The 13,363-nt window shown below is 36.2% G+C and overlaps 1 protein-coding gene across 6 annotated transcripts in view; it reads left to right on the plus strand.

Annotated features, from left to right (window-relative positions):
* ARHGAP44 (Rho GTPase activating protein 44) overlaps positions 1 to 13,363 on the plus strand; it is a 176,390-nt gene that overhangs the window by 125,820 nt on the left and 37,207 nt on the right. For all 6 annotated transcript variants that reach the window (XM_025044357.1, XM_025044355.1, XM_015586683.2 and 3 more), the window contains 3 exons: positions 10,347 to 10,415; positions 11,982 to 12,063; positions 12,563 to 12,690. In XM_025044357.1, coding sequence (XP_024900125.1) covers positions 10,347 to 10,415; positions 11,982 to 12,063; positions 12,563 to 12,690 — 279 coding nt within the window. The remainder of the gene's footprint in view (positions 1 to 10,346; positions 10,416 to 11,981; positions 12,064 to 12,562; positions 12,691 to 13,363) is intronic.

Here is a 13,363-nt window from a genome sequence, read left to right on the forward strand (position 1 = left end):
TTTTTGCCAATCTGGTGAAGGGTAAACAGCTGTCTCTACGTTATTATAATTTTAATTTTCTGAATATTAGTAGTGATGAGTATAGCTTAATGTAGTTATTGCACATTCTTCATATTGTTATAGGCATTTCCATTTTGGGAAATTGCACATTTATATTGGCAATTGGATCAATATTTCTATTCCTTTAAGTTTCAATTTATATAAGTTCCCTGTATATTAGTGATATTAAACTTTCTTCTGTCTTTTGTGCTACAGATACTTGTTCCAGTCTTCCAATTTGTCTTTTTGACTTTGTCTTAATATCTGCCATTAAAAACTTAATCATGTACATGTATTTCCTTTGCATGGGAAAGATCCTGAAGGTCTCACCAGGCATCTTTCACTGCAAGGTTAAAAACTGTTTTTCTTTCATTTTCCTTTAATGTTTTTAATGCATTTTATACACCTATTTTGTTCATTTTAATATATCTGAAATTTGCTTTTGTACATGGTATGAGATAGATTTGTCGTTGTTGTTGTTTCCCAGATAAATAGCCAATTATGCCAGCACCATTTATTAAATAAGCCACCTTCCCCTGAAGTGAAATCCTATCATTTGATCCCTCAAATTTATATCTGGGATCCATTAACCTCTTTGGCTATTCCTGGGATAATAACATAAAATTTCTATTCTAATGACTTTGTACCAATTATAATATTCAATAAGATAACCCCCACTCTCTTTCATTATTATCTTAGCTAGTCCATGACTTCTGTTTTATTACAGTGAAAATACCGAGTTAATAAAACCACATATTATGCTCTAGGTAGCTTTATTTGTGTGCTGAGTTGATCCCCTTGAGAGCACACACTAATATTTTTATAAAAATTCTCTTCTGATTCTTTTTTCTACTTCAGTGGTTGCCAGCTGTTCTAAATATCTACTGTGGCCTTCCTCCCTCCCCTCTCTGAGTTTCCCTAAATGGATCATTTATCCTTATATCTTCATGGTTTTGTCTTTCCTTAGCAGGCAAGACAAATCTTTAGAATCTCTTACATTGTGATAATTCAGCAAAATGAAAGCATGTGGGCCAAAAGTGGCAATCTGATTCCTCTTTGTTTAGGCTCAGAGAGGACCAAGCAGGGCTCTCTAGAACTGTGAGACCCCGAGAGCTTTAGCCCACCAGGAAAACCAAGCCGAGATGAGCAGGTGCAACATTCCATACATGCATTCCCATCTAATGCCTGCTTTGCTTCCAAGTTTCAAAAGACAAGCTCCACTCTTCACAACTCATACCTGCTTTCTCTTTTCTTCCTGAGGCCCTTGTGATGACCCCTGAACCAATACATCAAAGGGTGTGTAAATAGTTGGTGATTTTTCAATAAGAGGAAAGACAGGAAGGACCCATGAACAGTGAAATAATGGAAAAGACAATGATTAGAAAACTAATCCATTTGATGACTGTAGTATCAGTGTTGTTGTTTCTCATTCAAAGTATAGTATAGGCTGCAGCACTAGATTTTTTTACTAGACAGTAATACTTTCCACATCCACTTTTCCTGATTTTCTCTCCCCTTGAAATATATCATCCCACATCCCATCACTTACATTCTTACCCTTACTCCACCCATATCGTTTTCTGTCCCGCTAATCCTCAGCCTCTCTCTTTTTAAACTAGTGTCTCTTCTTATTTCAGTCTTATTCTTTGCCAGTGTATAATCTTTGCCCTTTGAAAATCAAGCTTGGACCCAGGAAAGATGGCAACTGGAAGACAGATGTCCAGCCCATTTTGTCCTCCTCACAGTCAGACTTAAATGAACATCTATTGTCAGACCAAAAGACAACATTGAGCTTTGACCCATAGCTCCTTTTATTAGAAAATTAGTGTTATCATAAATTAGTAAATGAAATCCTGGCAGAACCCATTACTACCTTCTAATTTGGAAGGCTATGGGATAGTTGAAGAACACTTAAATTACTTGGATTCCTTCTATCCCCAGAAGAATCTATCCCCATAAGATCTAAGGGCAAACATGGCCACACCCAAATAGAAGTCAGCTGGTGGGAGAGCTTCTACTACTATGAATATTCTTGACATTACTGAAATCTATGATGTACTGGGCAGTGGTGTCACTTAGGAGGCTGTGCATGACCGTGTCATTTAACCAAAATGGAGGACAGAACATATTATCAACAGAAGGATTCTCCCTGGCCTGATAACTTCACCAAACTCAGAGAAATAATAATCATGGAGAAGTGAAATATTTTTGACTGCAGGCATCCTCAATGGTAGCAGCTCTCCCTATCTAGCTAGCCCTCATAGGCTGCCAAGTTACTAAATTTATAGCAAACAAAATGGAGGTTCTGAGAAGATTCTATCAGAGTGGGCAGTAAGGGACAAGAAAGAGACGCTTGCCATTTTGAGATTAAAAAAAAATAGTTTTGAATCAGTTATTTTCCTATGTTAGAAAACAATAATAAATAATGAAGTACTCAGAAATTAGAACCATTTTGAAAAAGATTCATTGATAGAACAATAAATTTCAGACAATATCTTGGTGCCCAAAATAAAATTCAAGGGACTAGGGACCTTAGGTAGCAATAGATAAGGGTGAGCTAAAGTTACCAAATAAAATGGAAAGGAAACTGTAGATTTGGATTTTTTAAAAAATGAAAAAAAAAATACAGGTATGAAGTTGCTTTTAGTAGAAGACAGAATTGACATTAAAGAAAACCGAACCAATGATGCAGAGAAAATCTTGAGTTCCGTATGTCCCCTGGCCCCACCCATGTACAGGCTGTCCTACTATCAACATCCTAGTGATACATTTGTTACAGTCAATGAACTTACGTTGACACATCATTATCACCCAAAGTCTGTAGTCTACATTATGGGTCACTCTTGGTGTTTTGGTAAATGTATAATGACATGTTTTCACCATTGTAACATTATACAGAATAGTTCCACTTCCTTAAAAATCCTCTGTAATTGATCATCCCTCTCTCTCCCTGACCCCTGGCAATCATTGATTTTTTTACTCTCTCCATTGTTTTGCATTTTTCAGAATATCATATAGTTGGAATTTAATGGTATATAGCCTTTTTATGTTGGCTTCTTTCACTTAGTAATATGCATTTAATGTTCCTCCATGTCTTTTCATGACTTCATAGCTCATTTCTTTTTAGTGCTGAATAATATTCCATTGTCTGGATATACTACAGTTTTATTTATCCAGAGGATATCTTGGTTGCTTCCAAGTTTTGGCAATTAGGAATAATGCTACTATAATCATCTGTGTGCAGGTGTTTGTACTTTTTCAGTTCATTTGGGTCAATGCCAAGAAGCATAATATCTGGATCTTGGGATAAGAGTATGTTTACTTTTGTAGGAAACTGCCAAACTGTCTCCCAAAGTAGATCTACCATTTCATAGTCCACCAGCAACAAATGAAAGTTCTTTTGCTCCACATCTTTGTCAGCATTTGGTGTTATCAGTGTTCTGAATTTTAGCTATTCTACTAGGTGTGTAGTGATATCTCATTGTTATTTTAATTTGCAATTCCCTGATGGCATGATATTGACATTTTTTCATATACTTATATGGATCTGTATATGTTATTTGATGGTATGTTTGTTCAGGTCTTTTACTCATGTTTTAAATTGGGTTATTTAGAAGTAGGTTGTTTAATTCTCAAGAATTTTCAGATTTTCCAGCTATCTTTCTGTTATTGATTTTTAGTTTAATTCCATTGTGGCCAGAGAGCAGGGATTATATGATCTTGATTATTTTCAATTTGTCAAGGTGTGTTTTATAGCCCAGATTATGGTATGTGTTGGTGGATCTTCCATGTGAGCTTGAAAGGAATGTGTATTCTGCTGTTGTTGGATAGAGTTGTCTATAGCTATCAATTATATCTAGTTGATTGGTTATACTATTAAGTTCAGCTATGTCCATACTGATTTTATGCCTGCTGGATCTGTCCATTTATGATAGAAGGGTGTTGAAGTCTCCAACTATAATAAGTGGCTCATGTATTTCTTCTTGTAGTTGTATCATTTTTGCCTCACATAGTTTGATGCTCTGTTGTTAGGTATATACACATTAAGGATTGTTATATCTTCTTGTAGAATGACCCCTTTATCATTATGTGCTATCCCTCTATGTCTTTAGTAACTTTCCTTGCTCTGAATTCTGCTCTGTGTGTGAAATTAATATAGTTAATCGTCCTTCTTTTGGTTAGTGTTAACATGGTGTATCTTTATCCCTTTACTTTCAATCTACATATATCTTCAGATTTAAACTGCATTTGTTGTAAACACCATATACTGTGTCTTTATTTTTATGATCCACTCTGACAATTTCTGTCTTTTCATTGGTATGTTTAGACCATTGATATTTAAGCGATTATTGATATAGTTGGATTAATATCTACATTATTTGTACCTGTTTTCTATTTGTTGCCTTTGTTCTTTGCTATTTTTGTCTTCTACACTTTTTCTGCCTTTTGAGATATTAATTGAGCATTTGTACAATTCTACTTTTTCTCCTTTCTTAATGTATCTATTATATTTCTTTTCTTTTTTTCTTTTTTTAGTGGTTGCCCTCAAGTTTGCAATATACCTTTACAACTAATCCAAGTCCACTTTTGAATAACACTATACAGCTTCACATGTAGAGCAAATACCTTTTAGTAAGAAAATATTTCTAATTCCACCCATTTTACTTAAACATAAGCATAGGTAGCATGGGTATGTGTACACACATATATACATACATTGTTTCTATTTGAACAAATTTGTATATTAGATCAATTAAGAATTAGAAAAATATTTAACCTTCACTTATTCTTTCCCCGGTGCTCTTTCTATTTTGATGTAGATTTGCTTCTGACCTATATCATTCTCCTTCTCTCTGAAGAACTTCTTTTAACATTTCTTGCAAGGCAAGTCTACTGGCAACAAATTCCCTCAACATTTTTTTTTTGTCTGAGAAAGTCTTTAGTTCTTTACTTTTGAAGAGTAATTTTGCAAGGTATAGCATTCTAGCTTGGTAATTTTTTTCTCTTAGCACTTTTAATATGCCACTTCTTGCTCGCATGGTTTCTGAGATGTTGGATGTAATTATTATATTTCCTCCTCTGTAGGTAAGATGGTTTTTTCCCTGTGGCTTCTTTCAAGAGTTTTTCTTTATATTTGATATTCTGGAGTTTGACTATGATATTCCTAGGTATATTTTATTTTTTTGCCATTGGTGTTTTCTGAGCTTCCTGGACCTGTGGCTTGGTGCTGACATCAATTTGGGGAAATTCTCAGTCATTATTTCTTCAAACGTTGCTTCTGTTACTTTCTTTGCTCTCCTTTTGGTATTTCTATTATGCATATGTTATATATTTTGACGGTTCCCATGGCTCTTGGATATTCTATTTCTTTTTTCAGTCTTTTTTCTCTTTGCTTTTCAGTTTTGGAATTTTTGTTGTCATATTCTCTAGCTCAGAGATTCTTTTTTCATTCATGTCCAATTTACTGACGAGCCCATCAGAGACATTCTTCATTTATGTTATAGCATTTTTGATCTCCGACATTTCTTTTTGGTTATTAAGAATTTCTGTCTTTCCACATTTATTATCCATCAGTTCTTGCATATTATCTACTTTTTCCATTAAAGACCTTAGTATAGTGATCATAGTTTTTAAAAAAAAAAATATTCCTAGCCCGATAATTTCAACATTCTTGCCATATGTGACTCAAGTTCTGATGCTTGCTTGTTTCATTTCTTCAATCTGTGTTTTTGCCTTTTAGTATGCCTTGTAATTGTAACCAAAACGTGGATGAGATGTACTTGGTAAAAGGAACTGTAGTAAATAGGCGTTTAGTAATGTAGTGGTGAGGTGTGGACAGAAGAGCAGTATCCTATAGTCCTAAGATTAGGTCTCAGTCTTTTAGGGAAGCCCTTCGACTGTGAACTTCACAAGTACTTCTCAGTTGTTGTTTTTCAGCTTCTCAGGTTTGTTTGTTTATTTGTTTTAGGTGGGACAGGATGGCCAGAGGGGGTTGGAATTGGGAGCTTCTCTTCTCCAACGTGTGGAAGGCTAGATCCTGCTAGAATTGAGAATTTCTCTTTCCCCTGATCAGTAAGGCTCTGATAAAACCCCATTAGGTTAGGCTCCGGTAAAATAATTTTCCTGAGGGTAGGCCTCATTAAGAGGAATAGTATGCTCAAGTGTTTTTTTAAAATGGTTCCTTTTCTCTTCCCTTTGCTGAAAGCAGCAGAGCATTTTTATCTGATATTCACTGTGAGAACTTGGTAAATTTTCTGGAGGTAAAACTCACAAAAGTGTGGAAGGCCCCAGTGACTAGATCCCTTCAAAGTTTTTAATTTTCAGACATGTCCACACTGAGTCTCCACCAATTTGTCAATTATAATTCAAGTTTTCCTAGCCCAGCACTGATTTCTATGGCGATTTCTGCTCTGGTAAGTTGTGATTCTCATAGTGACCTGTCTGTCTCTCCACTTTGGGGGCATGGTTTGCCATGTGACCTCACTTTTCTGATGGACTAAAAGAATTGTTGATTTTTTAGTTTCTTCAGCTTTTTATATGTTGTTAGTGGTGGCTTCTTAAAATGGTGACTTCTAAGCTCCTTACATGCCCGACTGGAAAGCAGAAGTTAACAATAAAAATCAAGGTTATAATTTCTACCAAGAAAAAGTATTTAAGAGACCAGTATTTATAAATATCTTGGGGATTTTTAACAACAAAAATACTCAAAATTCTATGGTATCATCATGCAATACAGGATAATTATAAAATATGACGGGAAATCTGAGACGACTTTATGAAATTGAGAGATGTTCTTAAATGAGAAGTCAATGTTATAAAATTTTGAATGTCCCCAAATTAATTTGATTAGAACTGTGGTAAGTTGGTATAATTGTAATAAATGCTTCAAAGGTAAGAAAAGGTTTCTGAAGTTAATGTGGGAGAATTATTGGCTCTTTGAATTCCATATATCTGAAGTTACATAATTAAAATTTAGGTACTATATTAAAAATAAATAAAACAGTGAAAAAAATAAAAACAGTAAACAAGAAAACAAGACATCCCAGTCAGAAGAAAATCCAAGTGTATGAGAAATTTTATCTGTGACATTTCCAATCCATAGGGACAGTCTATTCTATTCATGAACAATTCCGAGATATCTGCTTAGCTCTTTAAAAATTTTTTTATATCTGATACAAGTACCAAAATAAATTCCAAATGTATTAAAGATTTAAATGTCGTATTCTCTACTCAACATATATATGGGCATTTATCTTTTTGGTTGAGATGCCCTGAACAGATTAGCAAAGGAGGAAATTATAAAGAGAAAAATTTAATAGATAATACTACATGGAAAAGCCATTAAAAATGTACTACAGCACCAAAAAAAAAAGTTGTAAGTAGTATCAAAAGTTAAATGAAAAATTGGGGGATATAGTAGTAGTATTTGATAAAGCCAATTTATTCATCAATCTAAAGAATTCTTATAAATCTTATGTATAAATACATGAAGACTCATAGGGAAATGAGCACTTAATGTTGACAAGCACTTGACAATGGATACACTAAGAGAGACAATAAATCTAGAAGAAAGTTAACCTCTTGGTAAAACAAAATACAAATTAAGAACATTATTTAAATTTTCTCTAAATTTTATTGTGGTTAAACAGAATTAAAAGGTTATTGTAGAAAACAAACAAAACATTTATGGGTTACTTCTTATAGTATAAATTATCTTTCTGATGGCCATTTGACAGTATATATCAAAAGCCCTAATGTCTCAACTCATTATTACCTTTCTAATATTTTTAAGTTTGACTATAAGGAATTGTATAATCAGAATTAATTTTAACTGTGGAATTTATCCTAAGGAAACAATCAATAGATATAAATCTGTATAAACAGATGCTTGTTTAAGTGTCATTATAATGCGAAAAATTTAGAAACGCATCCAATAATAAAAACACCGTCCATCCATATATTAAATGTCATGTCCATTAGAAAACATGTTTATCTAGGGTTAAATGAGCTACAAGCATTCTGATCCCATTTTTGTAAGCCTAGCAATCATATAAACATGTGCCAATTAAAATAGCAAATGAGCAAACATCACAGCAATTATAGCCATTATCTTTGCTATTGAGATTACAGGTGAATTTGGTTATTTACTTTGTAGTTTTCTGAGTATGGATTAGTTGCAAAATCAAAAAAGAAATGATGTTTTTAAATTCATTTAACTCTGGTGATTATTGATGAAGGTTTTTTTTTTTTTCTCTATAAAGAAAATTCACTAACAATTTAGATAAATGGAAATTTGATTTATAGTTTTCACTTTTATTTCTTACTTGCCATGTGGCTTGTTTGGGATCCATATTGTTAACTTAATATGGCAGTAATCTAATTGTAGCTTTAAAAATTCTTTCATGTTCCTGAGGACACACACAGATGGTCTGACTTCTTTAAGATCATCTGTTGGCAAAGCTCAAATGCTGAGTTACTGAAGGTGTATTTGATATGGCATTTAGTCCTTCAGGGGGTCCCTTCCTTTCCCATCTGCAGAGCCATTTCTGTCACTCAACCCTTTGTTTTTCCCTGACTTGAAATCTCTCTCTTACAACTGCCAGGCTGGTTGGTGATGGATGACTCCTGAACAATGCTGATGCTGGGATGGCAGACATCCATTCCTCACAGAACTACTTTCTCTTGAACCTTTGATATACTTGGCAGCCCTACCCCTACAAAGGCATTCATTATAGGGGTGCTTTGGTGAAAGGGAGCCATGGTGGGTGGACTTAGTTCCCATTTTAGTTTTAGGGAAAGTTACCATTGCTGAGTCTTCATTTCTTCTTTTGTTTTTTCAGCAAATAGTTTTAAGCCCCTACTATGAGAAGAACTTTTATGACAGGCAAATAAAATCCTTGAACTCTTGGTAGCGACTCATCCGAAATTGGAAATTCCACTTACCTAAGAGTTAGAAGAGAATTCCATGTGACATTGTGCCTGCCGCTCACCTAGAATCTTCTCAATGAATAATAATTGTTTCCCCTTTCTTCATTATTTGAAATTGGACCAACTGTAGCATTGACTAATCTGTGCTTAAAGCTCTCCCAAGAACAGATTTCTCCATTAACTCTGTGCCTTGTTAACTCTATTGCCTAGTGTACAAGAACTCTTTAAGGATATTCCCCGTGATGACTTGTCTGCAAGGATACTGGAAAAGGAAACAGATCGTTCATCATATCCCAGTTCTTTCACTAAGAATAGGTTTAATTGGCAGCTGGAGAGTCTGAGGGTTATGGGGTTGGTACAGATACTTGAGGTTTCATGAAACAGGCTCTTCCTGAAGTGTGTAGCTGCCTGCTTTAATTCCTTCAGTGTCTGGATCAGCTTTCTTGTATTGTTCTCACATTTACCCTCAACCTGAACATTAAAAACTCTTCTCTCCTCAACTTAGCATTTCATCTAAAGGTCTTTTACCTGAGGCAACCAAACAGGGAGGAACTTTAGAGATCATATATATGACTTGCATAAATCAGTTCAGAGACATGACATGCTCAAAGATCTGGGCAGTGACATAATCTACATTCTGCTCAAAATGTACTTTTTATTATGCTTCGCTATGGGTGTTTCTGTGGAACTGAAAATTGTTCTTCTCAGAGAACACATTCCAGATTCAGATACAGCATTAGGTCATTGCTTCTGATGTCATGGAGAATTGAAAGCATAAAACTGTTAACATGAGAATTGTGTGTGAAGTTGGAAGAGACCAGGTTTTGCCAGGTTCTGAATCAGCAGTCCTTCCCCTGCCCACCTGTTTTATCCAACTTCCTCCAAATTGGTGTATTTCCATCTCTTTCTTATATGCTTGTGATTAACCAATCAGTATTAAGAAAGAAGGATAGCAAAATAGTAGAATAATCAAAGAGAAGAAATAACTGAATAAGAGAACAAAAGCAGTTTGTACTTAGAGGTTGCTTCACAATGTTGGCACAAACCGCAGAGGTGTATGCAAGTAATTTGCACCTCACTCCTCCACACGAGCCTTCCTAACTCTAGATGTGGCCCGTGTGTTAGAATCTCTGGGGAAACTAATGGCACAGGTGTTGTTTTCATGCTACTCATTCTCCAGAGCCCTGGTTGAGAAACATGGAAATGTCCTTGGCAAAGTTTATAATATGTCAAGTTTTATTAAAAGTGAGATTAAACAATGGTTAATTGTTGAATTAACCATTGATTGTATCTCTATCTTCTCTTATGTCTAGACTCATGCATTAGCCACTCTCTACTGTTTTATATTTTACCTTGGTTGTGCATTTTACCTTCCATAGGACCAGCTCTCGGCTGACATGTACAGTTTTGTGGCCAAAGAAATTGACTATGCAAACTACTTTCAAACGGTAAGGTTCCAGAAAGGTGACACTACTTATAACCTGTTTGCAAATGTGGACATGGAACTGAGGGCCCCTTGGTTGAACATGCTGTAGAAAAGAGTGGGGGTTTGACTGTTCTACCTGTGAATAAATGCTACCTTTTCTTCCCCTTGTATTGATTTTCCCCCAAAATTAAGAATAAAATTTACCTCATCTATGAACGTTACTGAAACTCAGTAATCTATGGCAATCGTTCTCAATCAGAGGTGGTTTTGATCCCTCTCCCAGTGGACAGTTGGCAGTGTCTGGAGACATTTTTGGCTGTCACCTTTTAAGGGAATTGCTACTGGCATCTAGTGCGTAGAGGTTAGGGATGCTGCTAAACATCCTCAAGTGCACAGGACAGTTCCACAATAATTATCCAGACCAAAATGGAAGTAGGGCAAAGGTTGAGAAACCTTGGTGTATCAAAAACAAAGAACTGGGAAGAAGATAATTCTGTCCCCAGCACATATTTGATTTTAATCTAGATTTTTGCCAAAGATGATGACAGACTGGTAAATGACAATTGATGTGACCTATTTAGCTGCCTTTCGTCAATGAAAGCAGATTTAGAGACACTGTCTTAGTCAAGAAAAAAAATACAAATTGAAAATAGGGAAGTGATGGAATGATAAGGAAGGAAAATAAAGGAAGAAAAAGGAGAAATCCTGAAAAGATTAAAATGCTTCAATAAGTATATAGAATAGCTGTGGGCTATTAGCAATCTTCTAACACTTCCATCAGTGGATCAGAAGTTCAGACAAGTTGCTTCTACCCTAATAAAGAGCTGATATGCATTCTTTCCAATTTCGAACATTTAAAGTAGTGTATTTTTCAAGTATATTCCCACTGGTTTTATTTGGGAAGGTAATATTCAGTTTTAGAGTATTAAAATTAATGAAATTTTTGACATACTGCTCTTATCAGTATTTCAGCAGGTTTTTTAGTACTGGGATGGTCAAAATAGAACATCTTGAAGGAATTTGTTCTTTGGGTTGTATGTCTATAACCAAAGCAGTTTTACCTCCCAGAGTAGTCAAGGAGGATTGGGGATTAAGCCAAAAGTTTTCTGATCAGTTATATCTTAAACTGACTTTACAGAAAACAAGATATATATGTTTACATTTATGTATGTGTGTGTACACATACACACACACAGGCTAATGGCATTTAACTCTTTTAGGCAAATGGATTTCTAAATGTGTTTTTCATTTACATTTTCCTATTGTTGTACTTCCATTTGTTTCCTTTTGCTTTGAGGATGGGATCCTCAGTAAGGAAGAATAGCAATGAAGGCAAACTCTCTAAGTCAGACTCCAGCTCTGAGGTGGTTCCCCCGTATCCTTCACGGTTCTGCATCCCAAATGGCCTTCTTTGCTTCAGTGGCTAAGGAGGAATATGTTCATTATTTTAGGTGGATTGAGGAGGGAGCTGGGGACTCCACCTCCTTCCCTATAAGACAGCACTTTCATGCAGAGTACCCGCATGACATAGCAGCCTGTGCTCCCCACCCTTTGACAAAGGGTAATGCTTGCTCTTGTGTTTTTTCAGCTAATAGAAGTGCAAGCTGAATACCACAAGAAGTCATTGACACTCTTGCAAGCTGTGTTGCCTCAGATAAAAGCACAACAGGGTAAGTGCCAACCTTCCTTAGACAGATAAGGGTTGGGAGCCTGCTTGCCTTACCAGATGAGACCATTGCCCAATATTGCCTTCCTAGGTGAGACTGATGACCTGTATTTCACCCTTACTCTCTCCCCAACAGGGTCACATTTAGATGAGCTGCTAGAACTTCACAAGCTGGTGCCTTGATTCAGTTTCAGTGAAGCAAATCGCACTCACACACATTCTTTCCTCAAGGGGATGAGTTGGGGGGGGGGGTTGGGTGCATGGATATGTGTGTGGAAATTGTGTGTCACATGCAGCCCAGCAGCTCTGGACATAGCTGTTAGCCATCCATCTGCCCGGTCCTCCCTGTCTTTCTAAAACCACAAGAATGGATACTAAACTGTGCCTCCATGGTTTTGGTAGTCTGATGAAAATCTGTATGACAAGAAGAAAGAAATATTTCAGCATAAGTGAACGTCAATAACTGTTTTCATTGACACCCTTTCTCTCTCCACCCCCTTAAGAGGCCTGGGTGGAGAAGCCCTCATTCGGGAAGCCTCTGGAAGAGCATCTCATGATCAGTGGCCGGGAGATCGCCTTCCCCATTGAGGCATGTGTAACGATGCTGCTGGAATGTGGGATGCAGGAAGAGGTAGGTTTGGGCACAGCCAAACCCAGCCCCTAGCTAGTCCCCTCTTCCATGAGACAGAGCCTGCAAGATCTTCTCTCCTGTTACCATCCCCATCCTGGCCCCCACAAATCCAAACATGGTAAGATGTGGTACAGCCCCATCTCCTGCAGAACTTAAAGTGGCCCTGTTCTCTCCCATGAGCGTTCATTTTATAGGAAGAGTGGAGGACTGTGGAAGACTGATGCCACTGGCCATGGGGAACTTATAGCCACACTCCAGCCATTCTTTCTTCATATTTAACATGATTTAGGTATGCCGCTGCTATTGCGGCTATTGCTTTCTGTCCTGCCTCTTCCTCCTAACTGCCCCCCTCCTCCATCTTCTTCATAAGTTCTCTGATTTTAAAAATAGACCTTTTAACCTTTTTGATCATAACTTTTTTAATAGAGATCATGAAATATGATTGATAGAGAATTAGAAAGTACTTCTTAAGAGCCACATGTAAAAAAGACCTCTGAGGAATTGGCGAACTGATATTTTTATTGCTGTGTAAATCATTTCTTAGGAGATAGATCTCATTTTGAGTTTCTTCTACAGGCTATTTTTAAATCTTTATCTTCCTTTGATCTGATCAGCCAATCAATAATTATGTAGAGCATGTTGTGCATTTATTACTGAGCAAAGTATTAAAGAG

This window comes from Pteropus alecto, unplaced genomic scaffold, assembly GCF_000325575.1.
Source record: "Pteropus alecto unplaced genomic scaffold, ASM32557v1 scaffold52, whole genome shotgun sequence".
NCBI classification, from domain to species: domain Eukaryota; kingdom Metazoa; phylum Chordata; class Mammalia; order Chiroptera; family Pteropodidae; genus Pteropus; species Pteropus alecto.